This window comes from Notolepis coatsorum, assembly GCF_963971535.1.
Source record: "Notolepis coatsorum genome assembly, chromosome: 18".
Lineage (NCBI taxonomy): Eukaryota > Metazoa > Chordata > Actinopteri > Aulopiformes > Paralepididae > Notolepis > Notolepis coatsorum.
The window spans coordinates 93,056,261-93,075,135 of record NC_140182.1 but is presented as its reverse complement, the minus strand read 5'-3'; the positions used below and the strand labels follow the sequence as shown (position 1 = coordinate 93,075,135).

Here is an 18,875-nt window from a genome sequence, read left to right as displayed (position 1 = left end):
CAAAGAACCAACCATCGAGTATGTTCTTTTGGGAGTTTTCTCGTATCGTCCATGTGGAACAGTTTGAAAAACATTAAATAGGGGTATCACTGAGAAAATACAGATAATTTAAATGCCTAGTAGAAAAGACTCACGCACATCCAAAGTATATAGTCACAGGTGCTTGACTCAAATAGATATGTAAAATTGTGGAAAAAAGTCAGCACACCGTCTGCAGTCAGTGTTCCCAAGTTTAATATACTTTAACACAACGTTTCGGCCTGTGGCCTTTTTCAAGTGTCCTTGAAAAAGGCCACAGGCCGAAACGTTGTGTTAAAGTATATTAAACTTGGGAACACTGCAGACGGTGTGCTGACTTTTTTCCCACAAATTTAAATGCCTTAAACATAAGATTCCTCCAGATGACCAGAATATGACATGGGAAAGAGAGAGAGGGGGGGGCGGGTGAGAGACAACATCTTCCTGCTAAATTCAATGGGCTGGTATGAAAGCTGAAAGCACAGTGACTATTACACAACGTGTTAGCTGTTCTGAGACCATGCCGCTGTGTGAATGGAAGCAAAGCACGATATTATAACCAACTATTGAATTATACACTACAGGGTAGAGTATTCTGTAACAGGACCAACAATTATCTGGGTTGTTTTAGCATTCTTTTTTTTTTGGTTTCGTCATTTAAAAATGTTTATATATAAAAGCAACAGCACAGTGATACATTTCCCTCTTCAAGTACGAATCTATAATACATGATCATTTATACTAAGGGGGAATGTTCCATTCAGTAAATGACAAGAATAATAGGTGTAGAGAAAAGGGAGGGGGGCAGGGGGGGGATTCATCAAACTCTCTCAATGGCACATTAGAGTAATATGGTGGATTTTCTGAGCTTAATATGTCATCAATTACATCACCACTGTCACCCTAAATACCAGAATTACAGTCATTCTACTAAGGATTTGATCAAATCAGTTTGAAAGCATATCCCTGAGACCTGGTCACACAACGCTATTACGCATGGTTGCCCTCCTGTGGTTAAGGAGAGCTTCACAGCAAGAAATATCAAATAAAACAGCAACAATATAATAACTATTATACATACAGTATCTTTGTCAACTGACTTAACATCTTTTTATGCTTTTAGTAAATTCAGTCGAATACACATTTACACACTTCCAACAAGTGATGTTCTTACAAAAGTCCTAATATAGTGTAAGAAAATAAATAATTCAATACATTTCAGTTAGGTAATTAGTAGTGCATCGACCATCGAAACTGCCCACCGAGTTGTCACACACCACTAAAGCACATAATAAAGCTTTTTTTTTTTTATTTTCAATGTCCAGAGACCATAAAGGAAAGAACTAGCACATCCGTCATACAGCTGGAAATGATGACCCATTAATCCATCGTAACGATTACCATGGTGAAATAACGAAAGCCGCCAAAACAACTAGAAATATCAGTTGGACAATGGAGTCACTATACTAAACGTAGCTTAAAGCTCTCCCCCCCCCCCCCCCCCCCTACTTGCGTAACATTACTCCACTCAACAGTTCCGGGCGGGATATTCACACAAGGCATATAGTGGAGCGCCCCGAATCAAGACGCTCACAGTCAAAAGAATTACAGCAGCCTCAATCAAGACATAAAGACAGAGTTCCCAGACAGGCTCCTTTTTGTCCGACAAGACAACCCCAAGTTCCAGAGGCCGTGGCCTCTGAAAAGACGGCCTTTGGTTGGGGAGAGACGCGTTAAGTCCCCCCCTCTCCACACCTCCAGGGCCTGTACAACATCAGCTGTGCTGAGCCATGGTAAATGGAGCTCCTCGAGTTCCTCCCAGTGCAGACGCAGCAGCAACGGCAGCTGGGAAGAGGCGGGATGGGCAAGCCAGGCGACGACGTCGGAATTCTGAACGGCGGGACGGTTGTTCCCGACTCAAAGCTCCGTGGTCTCCCAGCTGACCTCCCGCGGAACCTGGCGTCATTTAGTCCCTGTGTGGATGACGGTGACGGTGGAGGGGCGCGGGGCCCGGGGTGGCTCGGCCACTATCGGTGGTTCCTCTCTGACTGTAGGCGGGACTTTAGACTCGTGACTGTAGGCTGTAGGAGCTACAGGGGTGGGACCTGGGGGGAGACCATAACTTTACTAATCTGTATTATCACCGTTAGCAGATGCCCATGTGATTTGTCATAAATTATTTTGTCATTTCAGTCACTCAAAAGAGTAATTGCACCTGTGTTTTGATTTTTGAGATGTAGAAATGATTAGTATTTGTCAGAAATGCTAATCCTTCTGCATAGTTGTAGTGAAACAGTTAAGGGGCTGTTTAGAAGGCGCTAACTGTTTTGAGAGATAGTTTTGAGTAATATCTATCTTCAATCTTTCTCTAAATCTTTTTTTATAAACACTGGTGCAGGTGCTTTTTGGATGGATGGAAATGACTGAAATCGGATATGCTTCTTGCAATGGGTGGAATATCCCGATTCCCTTTCAATTGTGCAGCACTGAACACATCATAATGGCATGTTTATGTGTCAAGATAATTGAAAATGATGGGAATGCATCAAGAGACCCTTTAAAATGGACATGAGCCAAGTTGGAACACGGCTGTATTGACTGCAATACAAAAAGTTGGGACTGGCTTAGGTCTACCAAGACGTTCTGAAGCATCACTCACAGTCGTTGAGGGAGCGAGCAGAGCAGTCCACAGACTGACTCTTGGCCGGTGTCCGACTCTGGGTATTGGCTGTGGGGTTGGTGCTGTCGAGACTGCTGCCAAAGCTGCTGCTCAGCTGTAGGCGCCTCATGTGGCGGATCACAGCCGTGGCGTTAAAGGCTTGCTGTGACAAGAGAGAGGGGGGATACATAGAGAAGGATGTTCAAACAAAACAAGACTAAATACAATTATGCACAAGGATACAGAGATGTGTGCACTCACCCTCCATTTGCTTTTGGCAAAGTTTTTCCGCATCTGTCGACTGACGGATTCATGGATGTTCTTGCAGAGAGCAGTGCCCCCGGCAATCCTGAAAGTTAAATTCGATCCATTTCAGATAATAATAATAATATTAACAACGAGCCAATGGTACATGATGAATAAAAACAAACTATTTTCCTGTGAATGTGAATCATTCCGGGCCCAGATCATCTATCTTCACTATCTTTGGTTGATGGCATACATATCATCCTCAATCACTTTCAACATTATAGCTCTGCATCTGGGGACCAGGCCAGTACCTGACAATGAAAACCATTTCTCACAGTTATGACACCTGTTAACCAGTGTCACAAACCACAGATTTGTTTCAAATGGACCAGCTGCCCAGGATCCAGAAAGGCCCATTACTGGCTAACAGACCCATTCATATTGGACACCACGACCGGGGCAACCCACCCACATACGCTCCCTCTCGTTAGCTCTTGGCTCAGGCTTGGGAAGATATTCTAATTGTTCATCAGAGCCTCCGCATTCTTCAAGCATCCTTCAAGACGCCAGCCACTAATTGGCAGCCATTTATTCAGCAGATTCATCCCTCAGCCTGCTGGCGCAGAGCAGAGCGGGGTTCGTGGGGGCTGGGAGCCATGGTGACAGATGACAGTGGGAGGATTTTCTCTCCACAACAACTGCGTCAGCCTGGAGATCTGCGTCATACCGCTGTTAGGCTGCAACATGGATGGTGTGTTTCCCTGGGATTGTCTAGATAAGGCTCAGTGTGGTTAGGTTCTCACCATGGGTGAAGCAGAGCCTGGTCACATGTGAACCTCTTCTCTGGGTCCTTCTCCATTAGGCTGCTGATGAAGTCTTTGGCTGTGTGTGGAGGGAACGCAAAAGGTCAGGAAAACTGTCTTCTAGATTTTGAAAACTGTCTCTTCTAGATACACACGCACACACACGCGTGCACACACAATGCAATATAGCTCACCCGAGTCTGAAATATCATCCCAATATGGTGCATCGAACTCATAATCGGCCTTGAGAATCTGCTCAAAGAGCTTAGAGTCGTTCTCGTCGTAGAAAGGAGGGTAACCACACAGCCTGGGGGGATGATTACACAACAGTGAGTGTCATCATCTGACTAATCATAGAAACTTTACCCCACATTGAAAATGATTTGGTGCTGCCTAATCTCATTCCCCGGCAGTTTGATCTTTCATATTGTATGTAAAAGCAGTCGCTTCAAAGGGATTATAGCAGATACGCAGATATCAAGTAAAAATAGCACGATGCGGTCCCACCATGTGGAACAAAAGGGACATGTCCCTTGCAAATGTGCACGGTAAATCCATGGCCATTTACATTAATTGAGCGTCTAGCTGTGGAAATGACTTGTGATTTTTTGTTTTGCATGATAAGTGAGTCCATGGTTCCAAACAAACCACAACACAGAATTATCTTCTACCTGATTACCTAAAGAATGGATAACAAGGCGGGGGATTCTTTCCTCACTAACAAGCAGAACCACTTTCTCTCTGATCATTGTGCTTAACACATTGGGCACCAGACCAGAGATATCCCGGGTTAACTCGCCAGCGGTTGAGCGCCAGACCCGAGATTTCTCGGGTTTTGATACTTTGATATTTTTCCTCTGATCCCCGTTCTAAATCATCATCCGGATCATTCTAGCCATCCCTGGGTCGTTTGTATATGTTTGAATTGCAATGCCGATCGACTATCACCAGGTGGCAGTATCGTCTGCGTCTGAACTGGAATGGCTTGGTGTTGATACACGTCTTCCTTTTTTTAATTTTTTTTGGTAGGGGCTCCTCCTCCTGCTCGAACAGAGATTCACATTGATCGCCTCGAAATTCCGTTGCCTAAGCGTATTTTACCATCGAAACGTGTATAGACATATACACTGGTAATCGCGATGGCGATGCGATCACTTGGAATTATGCTTTTTGGAATACCTTCTGGCTAAGGTAAGGTATATTCTATGTCTATTTTACCGAACCTGAAACGTGTTTTTCTAACGATCACAGTTCTGTGTTTCACCGGACGTAAAACATGCTCGGCAAACAAGATCACAGTTTTGAGTTAAAACGACCCCCCTTGATGATTTTGTGAAGGTACATATGTACATGTTATAAACCTTTGATTTGGGAGTATTTGGGGATTCAGGGAATCAACCAGAACGATTCGGGCTTATTGCATATAACACGTTTTATCTTGCGATCTATGAAAAAAGACTGGATTATCTTGGAAATGTGCAATGTTTAGCGTGTAATAAACTACAAACTACAGTGTGTAGAAACAAACTATTTTTTCCATGTTGCACTACAATTAGTGTATGTCAAATGAGCCACACCATTGTCTCCACAGCTATAATACAGAACACACACACAGCTTTGCAAACATAGTGAAACACCGCGGAAACGACTATCAAGCTGGCCATCTAGCGGTAGAGATGGATAGAACTGGGCTCTGTTAAGGAAGGACAGGACACTCTCACTGAGAAACATTGCTTTATACTGAAAACTAGGGTAAGCCATTTTAAGTTTATTAGTGAATCTTAAAAGTGAGGAACCAGCTGACTTGATTAAAGGGGCGTGTTTAAAACGGCCATTTTGTTTAGTTAAGTGCCCCCATTAAGGGACTGTTTCCTGTTTACTAGTAGCATCTGATTTGCTGAGTGAGCCATTAAGAGCCTGCCCTGTTTAAAAGCAGAGGTCCACACTGTGTTGAAGTCACTCTGTACTGGGCTCTGTTAAGGAAGGACAGGACACTCTCACTGAGAAACATTGCTCTATACTGAAAACTAGGGTAAGCCATTTTAAGTTTATTAGTGAATCTTAAAAGTGAGGAACCAGCTGACTTGATTAAAGGGGCGTGTTTAAAACGGCCATTTTGTTTAGTTAAGTGCCCCCATTAAGGGACTGTTTCCTGTTTACTAGTAGCATCTGATTTGCTGAGTGAGCCATTAAGAGCCTGCCCTGTTTAAAAGCAGAGGTCCACACTGTGTTGAAGTCACTCTGTACTGGGCTCTGTTAAGGAAGGACAGGACACTCTCACTGAGAAACATTGCTTTATACTGAAAACTAGGGTAAGCCATTTTAAGTTTATTAGTGAATCTTAAAAGTGAGGAACCAGCTGACTTGATTAAAGGGGCGTGTTTAAAACGGCCATTTTGTTTAGTTAAGTGCCCCCATTAAGGGATTGTTTCCTGTTTACTAGTAGCATCTGATTTGCTGAGTGAGCCATTAAGAGCCTGCCCTGTTTAAAAGCAGAGGTCCACACTGTGTTGAAGTCACTCTGTACTGGGCTCTGTTAAGGAAGGACAGGACACTCTCACTGAGAAACATTGCTCTATATTGAAAACTAGGGTAAGCCATTTTAAGTTTATTAGTGAATCTTAAAAGTGAGGAACCAGCTGACTTGATTAAAGGGGCGTGTTTAAAACGGCCATTTTGTTTAGTTAAGTGCCCCCATTAAGGGACTGTTTCCTGTTTACTAGTAGCATCTGATTTGCTGAGTGAGCCATTAAGAGCCTGCCCTGTTTAAAAGCAGAGGTCCACACTGTGTTGAAGTCACTCTGTACTGGGCTCTGTTAAGGAAGGACAGGACACTCTCACTGAGAAACATTGCTTTATACTGAAAACTAGGGTAAGCCATTTTAAGTTTATTAGTGAATCTTAAAAGTGAGGAACCAGCTGACTTGATTAAAGGGGCGTGTTTAAAACGGCCATTTTGTTTAGTTAAGTGCCCCCATTAAGGGACTGTTTCCTGTTTACTAGTAGCATCTGATTTGCTGAGTGAGCCATTAAGAGCCTGCCCTGTTTAAAAGCAGAGGTCCACACTGTGTTGAAGTCACTCTGTACTGGGCTCTGTTAAGGAAGGACAGGACACTCTCACTGAGAAACATTGCTTTATACTGAAAACTAGGGTAAGCCATTTTAAGTTTATTAGTGAATCTTAAAAGTGAGGAACCAGCTGACTTGATTAAAGGGGCGTGTTTAAAACGGCCATTTTGTTTTGTTAAGTGCCCCCATTAAGGGCCAGGTGTTAAGACAGCACTAATTAGTGATAGTGATTTAAAGGCTTGCTGGTGTAGCGTCAGCGAAGCGTCGAGAAACGAAGAGGGACAAAGAGGAGGAGTTATCCTGGAGTTCACCGCCGAGGGATCCACCGATCCACCCAGTGCTAAGTACACCATAATCCTATATTTCCCTCCCACACTGCTATTTCTCTACTTCCTCCCTGCCACTCTCGACAATACAATGTGTCTCATACCTATATCCACAATCTGCTCCTCCAGAACTGACTCTACCCATCCACGACAGTTTGCTAGTAACCCGGCTAATCTCTCCTACCCTCCTACAGCCACTAATACACCTGTCACAGTACGGGGAGGCTTATGGAATTGTCAATCAGCAGTCAAGAAAGCTGACTTCATTACTGCCTACGCCCATAGTCTAAATCTGCAGCTCCTGGCTCTAACTGAGACCTGGATAACCCCCAATAACTCATCAACACCTGCAGCATTATCTACAAACTATAACTTCACTCACACACCTCGACCTTCCAGACGGGGTGGAGGCACTGCCCTCATGACATCTCCTTCATGGGCTACAAACGTAACACCACTCCCAGAACTGTCACTCTCCTCTCTCGAATATCATGCAGTATCTGTCTCTAATCCTTTCAATCTCACCATTGTTACACTCTACCGCCCTCCAGGTCCGCTCGATCACTTCACAGATGAGCTGGACATGCTTCTTAGCTCCTTACCGGAAGATGGTACCCCTCTCCTTCTACTGGGCGACTTCAACCTGCCTGACTCATCTCAGTCAGTCATAGTAGTCTCCCTCCTACAATCGTTTGACCTGACTCCCACTGCCATGCCTCCCACCCACAAAGCAGGCAACTCCTTGGATCTCATATTTTCCCGTAACTCCAGCATCATTAACACCACGGTAACTCCCCTACATGTATCTGACCATTCCTTCATATCCTTCTCACTAACTCTCATGCTTAACCGAAAGGTCTTCACCCCAACTCAAACAGTCTCACTCAGACGCAACCTGCCCTCCCTATCCCCCTCCACCCTCTCCTCTGACATACTATCCGCTCTACCTTTGAGTGACACCTTCTCTGCTCTCTCCACAGAGATGGCAACCTCCACCCTCCTTTCAGCCCTGGCAACCTCCTTCGACAAGCTCTGTCCCCTCGTTGAGAAACCTGCCCGCCGTTCCCCACCCAGTCCATGGCTGACAGATCCAGTGAGAGAACAAAGACAGGTCCTGAGAGCAGCTGAAAGGAAGTATAGAAAGTCACGCCTCACTGCTGACATCGACACATATCACAACCTCTTGTTAACATTCTCCAAAACCATCACTAATGCCAAAGCTTCTTTCTTCCACCATAGGATCGAGGCCTCTGCCAAGAATCTTCGCAAACTGCATGCTACCATGTCCTCCCTCCTCACTCCCCCCCCACCCCCCCCTCCCTCATCTTTCTCTGCCGAAGACTTTGCGATCTTCTTTGAGGAAAAAGTGGAGAACATCCGCAGCTCCTTCTCCCAACCCCCACCCATTCCAAATGCTGAATCGAGAACCTCATCCTTCACTCTGTCATCTTTCTCTCCCATTACAGAAGCAGAGACCCTGACACTGGTAACGTCAAACCGTCCGACTACTTGCCAGCTGGACCAGCTACCCTCCCCACTCCTCCAGACCATAGCACCAGACATCCTCCCATTCCTAACTGCAACCATCAACTCCTCACTCAACTCGGGGGTGGTCCCCACCTCCCTAAAACAAGCCAGAGTCACGCCGCTCATAAAAAAACCAACCCTGAACCCTACTGTCATAGGCAACTACCGTCCTGTCTCTCTTCTCTCCTTCCTTTCTAAAACACTTGAACGTGCTGTATCCAACCAACTTACTACTTATCTCTTACAGAATGACCTCCTAGACCCTAATCAGTCAGGCTTCAGGACTGGTCACTCCACAGAGACAGCCCTCATTGCGGTCACAGAGGCACTTCACTTAGCAAAAGCGAAAGGCCTCTCCTCTGTCCTGATTCTCCTAGATCTATCTGCAGCCTTCGACACAGTCAACCACCAGATCCTCCTTGCGGCCCTCGCAGGAATGGGAGTGGCTGGCTCTGCGCTGACATGGCTGTCATCATACCTCAATGACCGCTCCTACCAAGTGTCATGGAGAGGGACCCTGTCGGCCACCCGCCCCCTGCGGACGGGTGTCCCCCAGGGCTCGGTTTTAGGACCCCTTCTCTTCTCCCTCTACACTAAATCACTGGGTAACATTATCACGTCTCATGGCTTCTCCTACCATTGTTATGCCGACGATACTCAACTCTTCCTCTCCTTCCCTCCCTCAGATATCCACGTCTCTGTGCGGATCTCGGCCTGTCTGTCCGACATCTCAGCCTGGATGACGTCCAACCACCTCAAACTGAACCTAAGCAAAACAGAATTGCTCCACCTGCCGGCCAAATCCTCCCCCCTAACCGACCTTTCAATCACAGTCGAGAATGCAGCTGTGACTGCGTCCCCGACCGCCAAGAACCTTGGTGTTGTCCTCGACGACCAGTTGAACTTCTCTGCTCACATCGCAGCGACGACCAGAACCTGCCGATTCCTCCTGAGCAACGTCAGAAGGATACGCCCCTTCCTGACAAAAGAAGCCACCCAACTCCTCGTCCAATCAACAGTCATCTCCCGCCTCGACTACTGCAATGCACTGCTCGCTGGCCTCCCGGCCACTGCCACTAAGCCTCTTCAACTCATTCAGAACGCAGCGGCCCGCCTGATCTCAAACCTACCGAAGTCGGCCCATGTCACCCCACTTCTTAGGGACCTGCACTGGCTCCCCATTGCTGCACGAATCCGCTTCAAGGCCCTCGACCTAGCATACCGTGCGGCAAAGGGAACCGCTCCCGCCTACCTCCGGTCAATGGTCTCTAACTACACACCCTCAAGACCCCTACGCTCTGCATCTTCTGGCCGCCTCAGACCTACTCCTATCCAAGCTCCGGGAGGGTCATCAAAGAGAAGTCGCCTATTCTCAGTCCTTGCCCCACAATGGTGGAATGAACTACCCACCCCAGTTAGGACAGCCGAATCACGTCCAATCTTTCGCCGTCGACTAAAGACGCACTTCTTCAACCATTATCTGAATTAAAAAAAAAGAAAAAAAAAAAAAAAAGAAAAAAAAAAAAAAAAAAAAATCTAACCCTAACTAACCGTACTGTCATGCACTTGTCCTAATAAACTAACCTACACTGTAGCACTCAACACTTTGATGAACATTGTTGCTCAGCTGATAGAGTTGTGCCCTTCCTGATGGCTTGTCGTACAGAACTTGTAAGTCGCTTTGGATAAAAGCGTCAGCTAAATGACTAAATGTAAAACGGCTGGCGCTGAAAGTGTTAATGTAGCTGGGAGTGCTTTTCACAAAGGGGGAGCTATAAGACAGAAGTAGGATTATTACATTTTGGCGATGCTCTGACACCACCCTATGGCATCAAATATGGAATAGTGTTTCAACATAGAATCAATGGCAATTATAATTGGGAAGAAAATGAAAATGAACAAATTTAATAACAATAATAAATAAATAAGAAAGTCTCATATCATTATATGTTGAGAATGAAATACTCAGGGCGGCTAGGTGGTGCAGTGGGCAAGGCTCTCACCACCAATGCAGGAGACGCTGGGTTCGAGCCCAGCTCTCCGCATTGCTATCAGCTTGGCTGGTCGTTCATACTAATACAATTGGCAGTATTAGGGGGTGGGAAGCTGATGGGTGGGGATCGGACGTTGTGGACAGCGACTCCTACAGGTCGGTTGGTGTGCCTGCACAGCAGAATCAGGAAGCGACAGGGGCGGCGTGGCCTCCCATGCAGACCCCTGACCAGGGTTTCCGTTAGAAAAAATTGTTGCCGGCCTCAGTGTCCAAATGAGAGAAATTCCGGTCAGTGTTTATTGAGCTTAAAAACAATTGTTAGGCAAAAGAATGACAACAAAACAAAAGAATGACATCATCAAGGCATGTAGATTTATAATATTTTTACTTAAAACTAGGCTACTTTTGGTATACAGTCATTATATTCCAAATAAAATAAGTCCCGAGACTCCGTGCTGCTGCCGACTTTAAATCAAATAGGTGTCTGTGGGCAGTCGGCCCGACATTAATAAACAGCAGTCTGTTATAATCACATTTTATATTGGACATTTGTATTAATTATATCAAGCGAAGAACTGAGAAATTTGGCAGAGAGAGACGGCAACATTATCGTGGGTTTGCGTGACGACTCTCTCTCTCTCCACCTCCCAACGACTTATTTGCGAGAGTATGTCGATGCAGAGCAGCAGATTCAGCTGTTTTCTGGCTCTATCTGGGGACCGCTCAGCAGCGCCCCCCACCCAACAGCTGAATTGCCAATGGCTGAATTGGAGTACTGCACTGTGCCGCTGCAGCTCCGGCTCTGCAGCTGCACATGCACTCGCAAACCCAGCACTAAGCTCTCGCTGACAACGTCGTTGTCATTATTAGAAGCAACGATGAAACAAATGTAATGATTGTTTCGTTCATCGCATAGGCTATTTAATTTTAGCCTATTTTAATACAATTCAAATAATCAAATTGTGCTTAGAGGGAATTATTTTCACCGGACATTAAGACCGGAGAGATTAAATATGTCGGACTTCAACAGATTTTGCCGGTCAAATACCGGTAATTACCGGCTAACGGAAACGCTGCCCCCGACGCTGAGAGATCGCGCTGTGCAGGTGAAAAGATGCGACGGCTGCTTCCTCGAGTACCGGAGGGGACACGTGATGTAAGGCTTCGTCCACATTGCAGCCGGCTTGTGGGAGGCATGGCCTAACAGCGTTCGAGACAGGGGAGGGTAGAATTGGACGATACGAAATTGGGATGGGAGAAAAATAGAAAAATGGGAGAAAAAGTAGATAAAAAAAAGAGAATGAAATACTCACAGAATGTAAGCGATGACCCCAATGGACCAGCAGTCCACTGCTTTGCTGTAAGGCTTCTGTGCTAGAACCTCCGGAGCTACATAAACAGAATCATTTGAGAGGAATAGTGGGAGACAAATGGAGATTGGTGTTGTGAAACTCTTCAATATTTAAACACTTTTTTACTGCAGTACATTAGTGGCAAATAAGGTCGTATTTGCGTGGTTACTGCACCTATTTATGTCAGAGTAATTTTCCACCATGCTAAAGAGAACAGACTCACCCACATATCCCGGAGTCCCACAGGCCGTGGCCATCACGTCTCCTGTCCCCTCCATCTTGGACAGGCCAAAGTCACTGATCATGATCTTCGAGTCGTCGTGAGGGTTGAAATACAGTAGATTCTCTGGCTGAGAAAAGAGAGAGAGAGACCGTGTGGGTGTCTAATTCAGTGTCCGTACATGTCTGTGTGTGTTCATGTGTGTATTTGTGTGCGTTTGGGAAAATAAAGGACTACCTTTAGATCTCGGTGCACTATGCCCATGGAATGGAGATAGTTGACTGCATCCAAGACCTGTTTGATGAGTCTGCTGGCATCCATCTCAGTGTAGAAGCCCTTCTCTACAATGCGATCAAACAGTTCCCCTCCGGAGACCCTGGCAGCACAGATGGACCACCAAGTCAACCCGCAATTAACTTAACGTTACTTATGTTAAAGATCCAGTACAATGATGTTTTAATTCAGTCATAAATTCCTTATTGCGGACTGTTAATGCCACAGTATGTATACTTTTTTCAGCTTCAGATGTATCATTTGATTTGTCATAAGTGTTTTTGGTCACCCTCTCTGAGCACAGCTAACTCCCAGTAGGCTGAGGGGGCATGGCCTTCTGTTCACTAGACACTGTAGGGAGGTGTAGTCTGACGTCACTTTAGTTTCCTGCGCGGTCCACCCGTATAGAGATTTATCATTGGGAAAATGTATTATCGGCTATTGTAATAATTCTGCCTCATGAACATTGGCAAGCTTTCCATTTTTGCACAAAATTAGTTCCCTTCTATCACTAACATTATTGTTTAAGCATTTTTGGTTGAAATAAAATGTGTTATAAGGTTGTTTAATTTGTCCTTAAAAAGGATTTACACTTAGACGCCTGTCGTTCAGTGCTGTCGCCTAATACACGTCATGGCCATTGACAGTTGTGCTGATACAGAGCTAACTAGTTATCAGTTAAATCTAAAATATCTAACATTAGTTAACATTATCTGATCAGATATTTTTGCAGCCTGGGGTTAATGTAAATAGTTAATGTAAATATCCTATTTTGTACATAGAATTGCTAACACATTGCATTAAGAAAACGTTAACGTTAACTTTACCCATAGCTAATGTTACCTAGCTAAACCTAGTGCTGTTGCTCCGTATTAAGGACCTTTCGGGAACGAGTAAAATGTGCAGGTCCTCTTCTCAGACCTGTGGTTACACTCTGGGGCAAAGCACTGCACCATGCCGGCTAGCAAACTTGGGATTATTTATATATATTACCGTTCGAACGCCACCTCACTCTACCAAATCCGTGTCTCGGTTCACGAGTTACATGAAGTTATATATCGTATTTGCTTATCGCGTCCCGCTCTGCGCCTTATGAGATACCCCTTATCTCCTATGATACCTACTGTATCCCCAACGAACAACTACATGCACCCACACCTGTATGGGGCCCCGCCCCTATGGAGGGGTAGCCCATATAACCATGACTCTGGTCACCAAACACCCTTCCTCTATTTTCGTTCCAGCGTACTGGCTGCGTGCACCATACGTAACTAGCAGGATGAAAAAGATCAGAGTCATAATGTTGAAAGCTTACCGGAGGTTGCTGGCCCCTGGCATCTTCGACGCATGTTTTCGGCGACACGACGGGCCTATGTTGATGTTCCTCGTCTGATGACAGCAGATCGAGGTTCAGCTGTACAAGATTGGCTGTCGGGCCAGCTTGTACCCAGGTAGGCCCTGTGTCTTCAGGCATGGGTATTAGTGTTAGTAATGCTGGTTTGTTTTGTTACACAACCATGTTGTGTGTTGGCGCCGGGGGCAGGATGGTTTGGTGAACGTTCACTGCAGGGAACGGTTTCCAAGCTGTCTTGGGCGTGCTACTAAACATCTAATGCTATGCTACATGCTATCGCTAATGCCGCATGCTATCACTACTGCTAACTGCTACGCTGTTCTAATGTCTCCGCCGTGAGATGTTGTCACTTCTCCCTCCTCTTGCCCGGTTCATCAATGAAGGTCAGTCGGTAGCTGTTGTGGTTTTTTTTGCTGAGTCCTATTTACCTTTTTTCGGGTAAATGGGTTGACAACAGGGTAGGCCGTGGCTAGGTAGCCTAGCCAGGTATGTTACCTTGTGTTCCGGCGTGGTCTATGGAACGGTATCCCCATCTGGGGCGATGCGTGAGCTCGGCGGTGTAGCAGTAGAGCTATATTACTGCAGGATGGGACTTAACGGCGGGTTATGGCTCAGCTGGCTAGTTCCTATCCACATTGGCGTCGGGTAGTGGGGCTATGGGTCCAGCCGACATGGTAAACATGTTGCGTGTCTGTGTGCAGGCGGTTGTTGATCTGGGTCCCACATCGCCTCACGCTAGGCTGTAGTAGTATAGGGGCAGGGCCGCCTGGGAGAAATGTGAGGCCCTGTGCGAATTTAAACGCGAGGCCCCCCACCCCCTGAGGCGGCCCTGTGTAGTGGGCTATTGTTTCGTTCTGTCACTCTGCTATGAGAAGGTCTGTCTTGCTACAGTTTTCTCTCCTCTCAACCATTCATACTGACGGTCAATCGGTATACTGGGGGAGTAGTGCGGGGGGGGCTTTGTTTACCTTTTTTGGTAAATGGGCTAAGCTAGGGCTGGTGTGCTGTTGTGAATATTTTGAATGAAGGCGGGACTAGTTCGCTCTGGTCCGCCTCCCCTTAACGTTGTGTGTATGGGTTTGCTCATTCTACAGTATTTTGTGGTTTAGTTATTTTATTCATTTAACCCTTTCATGGTGCACACCACAGTGGAGGTTGCTGTTTGCAACCACCACTGGTGCTCCGTGTTAACATCAGTCCTTTGTTTTTGACATATTGAAACAGTGCCCCGCCCGGCCGACGCCATGGGTGGGTCGGCCTGGCGAGTGGCTGGTGGGCTGTTAAAGCTTGTACCGCCACGGTATGGAATTGGCAACGATTAGAACTGTGTTCGAATTGCTGTTTTTTTCTATAAAAAAATGGTGTCTGGTGGCGGGGCCTTGAGGGCCAGCCGACGTCGACACATCGCGCGAGGTTGTTGACGTTATTAGCTTTGACCCAGCCGCAAGCTATAACCGCTCAGGGTTCCCCTCTCCGCAGGGGATTTTGGTCTTCTGCTGGAGCGCGGGCGGTATTGTCCTAGGCCCTATACCGCCTCACACCGCGCAGCCAGAAGAAGAGAGAGCACGGCCTCGTCAGCGGCGATGACGAGGCCCTCGACAGGCGGCCATGTTTTCCCCCGCCGGAGGTATCCTGGGCGTTGATTCGACAGGTGTCCACAAGGCCGACAGCCTTGGCGGCCGAGGGATCGGCCATGTAGGATGGGTTCGGCTTGAACAAACAAGCCGTCACCGTCCTGCTGCGAGCAGCCCGCTCTCCGATCACTCCCTTCCCCAACACCAGCGGAAAAAGTGGGCTCTGATTGTTTCCTTTGGCTGCGGGCCGCGTGCCTTCGTTGATGCGCGGGCGGCCCCCCTTTCGCTTCTAATGGGGACAGGGGCTGACACCCAGTTGATGGCTGAGCCTGGGTCTGTCCGTGAGAATGTTGTGCTGTCAAGCGGCTCCCACACCTTGAGCTGTGTTGGTAACCTTTTGAGGCACACAGTGCGGGCTTCCCCGGCCTCGCCTTCGCCAGGCCAGGTATCATGTTGGTGCCTCCCACTCCTGAAATATTGGCAAGTGGTCGCAGGCACACGTGATTTAGGGTGGTAGTAATATCACTGCAGGGCTACGGTGTGTAGGAACCCATGGGGGCCTTACACCTTGCATGTCCGGCTGCAGAACAACTCCTCAGCATGTTCTGGAGGGGTGTTCAGTGGGGGGGCTTTTTTCATCGGAAGCCCCCCGTATCAGACCGGCCCTTTCTGTCGGGGTTCCCCCTTGGGTGCGATTGCCTCGTGGCTGGTGTCAGGGTAAGATGTTCCGACACGGAATGCGCTGCTCGCACGGTTCCAGGGTTGGCTACGCACAGCGGGGGGACCGGGCCAACTATCTACAGTTCCTGGCGGACCTGCGCCACGTGACGGCGGGTGCGTTGGGAGTGTCGTCACATATGACTACGGCAGTACCATATGTCGAGGTGGATGGAGAGAACGCTGAGGCGGGGACTTGTGTTTACACAACCCCACCCGTTTTCAGGTTTGGTACAGACCCTATTGTCAGGGTCTCCAGCAGTGACAGCTCTGGTCAACGAGATCCAATCTCTGTGGACGAAGCAAGCCATCGTCGTGGCGTTCTCCTCCCGGTGTTCTCTGCCTGAGAAGTCGGGAGGGAGGGGTGTAAGACCCAGGCTGGACCTGTCCCATGGGAAGGTTCAGCATTTTTTGGATCGTCTCCTACCTGTTGAACACTGTCAGGTGGGGGTCTGGTTCTCCTCCATAGACCTGTAGGATGCGTATGCGCATCTCCGATCTTCCATCCTAGGGCTTACCTACACTTCCTTTGCAGGGTTAGCGTATGAGTACCAGAGGCTGCCGTTCGGTTTTCTCTGGCTCCCCGCATCTTCACCAAGTGCGTGGAGGCCGCACTGGGGCCTCTGCGTCGTCAGGGGTTACGGAGTGTTCTGCCCTGATGACGTTCTGGTCCTTCGCGGTCAAGGTGGATCATCAGGTCTCGTACCAGGCAGGTCTCTACCAGCCTGGGGTTGCTGTAGACTGGATGTAGAGTACTCCTCTTCCCAGTCAACGGTTGGAGGGCTATGGGCATCCATCTCAGAGCGTGTTGCCTAGGACGGTTACGGCGCTGTCTCACGTCGCGTTTTCACCGACGCCTCCCTCGCTGGTGACGCGTCGGGCCAACGCAGTAGGGGGCAGCTGGCAAACCATGCTGCCCGGTCTGCGCTACGTTCAATGTGTTGGTGTTGAAAGCGGTCCTTCTGGTCCACAAATGGTGTTGATCAGGACGGACGATACGACGTCAGTGTCGTGTATCGACAGACAGGGAGGAGTACGCTCCCCCTGTCTGCACCAGGCGGCGGGCGGCTGGCTATGGGCGTCCTCCATCTGCGCGGCCTGAGGGCTCCCCACATCCCCGGCAGGGAGAATGTGGGTGCAGGTGTACTGTCGCGGGGCGGTCCTCATCCTGACGGGTGAGGATTACGTCTGGACATGGCCAGGCAGGTCTAGGACCGATGCCGTGCCGCCAGGGATTCTTCCCCATACATCTGTTAGGTCAGTTGTTGGGACGGGTACGTTGAGGGGCGCAGGTTCTTGATCCTGATGGTGTTACCATCTGGAATGCGCATGCTCCCTCCACTGTCGCGCTTACGCGGGCAGATGACGTATGTTCCAAGTGTGGTGTAAGGCGGGGGGCCGGGACTTAGTCTCCTGCCCCCTGGATGCTGTCCTTAGTTACCTCCAGTCTCTCATTGATAGACTGTCGGCTTCGACGGTGAGGGTATATGCAGCAGCTATATCCTCCTATCATGAGGGGTTTGAGGGGATGTCTTGTTCAGCCACCCTCTTGTGAAGCGTTTCCTGCTTGGCGCTCGACGCGTTAAGCCGGTGCAACGCTCCTTGGCTCCGACTTGGGATCTTCAATTGGTCCTCGGTCGGTTGTCCTTGGCCCCGTTTGAGCCGCTCGAGCAAGCGCCGTTGGGACAGCTGTCCTTCAAGACCGCGTTCCTACTGGCTGTCACTTCCGCTAAACGCGTAGGTGAGCTCTGTGCTCTCTCGGTACGTCGAGAGTGCCTGTCTTTTCGGACCGATTGCGGTGCCACTCTGCGACCTAATCCTGCTTTCGTGCCTAAGAATATCCGGAGTTCCTTCCGCTCCCGAGATATTGTGGTTCAGGCGTTTCGTCCTCCTCCTCACACTAGTGAGTTAGATGCGGGCCTTCACCTGTCATGTCCAGTCCGTGCTTTGGGGATTTACCTCAGCCGTACTCAGGACTTCAGGGTTACCGACCAGCTTTTTGTCTGTTACGGTGGGGCTCGTGCTGGTAAGGCACTGTCGAAGCAGCGCCTGTCCCATTGGTTGTGCGAGGGCATTACCCTCTGCTACACGTTGGCTGGGCAGGATCCCCCTGGGGGCGTCAGGGCGCACTCCACTCGTCGGGTGGCTGCTTCTGCCGCTCTCCTGGGTGGGGCCTCGGTGGAGGACATCTGTGCTGCAGCTTCATGGTCCTCCCCGGGTCCCTTTGTAAGGTTTTACCTCATGGACATGACCGGGGGTTCTGTCTCCCAGGGGGTTCTGGGGTCTGTGGCCTTTCCTGCTTCCCGTCCTTGGTCGGGTAGCAGGAGTGTATGGGTATGGGCCACAGTGTGTTGAGTCACACGTGGTTCCGCCTGTACGGTGTGTTCAAGGGGTTCTGGTTCCCTCTTGTTCGCATTCAGGTGGAGTTGACTGCGCCCCCCCTTCATTAGGAAGGATGGGGTGACAGGGCTCCCCGCACCCCTTGATGTGGGCTTACGGGTCCTCAGGGGGTACATCTGTCGGGTCTCGCGTCCGCTCTTCCCCATATCTCATAAGGCTCAGAGCGGGACGCGATAAGCAAATACGATATATAACGATAGGTTATGTAGATAACCTAGTTATATTAGTATTGGCTGAGCGTCCCGCTCTGCGCGGCCCTGAGTTCCCTCTTGAGGGATCTTTTCCTGGAACGGGATTTGGCGAGGAAGGGTGTTTGGTGACCAGAGTCATGGTTATATGGG

The 18,875-nt window shown here is 48.4% G+C and overlaps 1 protein-coding gene across 1 annotated transcript in view; it reads right to left on the bottom strand.

The window, feature by feature from the left end:
• Window positions 1-1,980: 1,980 nt before the first annotated feature.
• Window positions 1,981-18,875, bottom strand: part of camk1db (calcium/calmodulin-dependent protein kinase 1Db) — a gene marked incomplete at both ends in the record, with an annotated part of 39,234 nt that continues 22,339 nt past the window's right edge. The window contains 8 exons of the mRNA XM_084334684.1: window positions 1,981-2,140; window positions 2,674-2,840; window positions 2,939-3,026; window positions 3,730-3,808; window positions 3,924-4,036; window positions 11,958-12,033; window positions 12,220-12,346; window positions 12,454-12,592. Of these exons, the coding sequence (XP_084190810.1) occupies window positions 1,981-2,140; window positions 2,674-2,840; window positions 2,939-3,026; window positions 3,730-3,808; window positions 3,924-4,036; window positions 11,958-12,033; window positions 12,220-12,346; window positions 12,454-12,592 (949 nt within the window). The remainder of the gene's footprint in view (window positions 2,141-2,673; window positions 2,841-2,938; window positions 3,027-3,729; window positions 3,809-3,923; window positions 4,037-11,957; window positions 12,034-12,219; window positions 12,347-12,453; window positions 12,593-18,875) is intronic.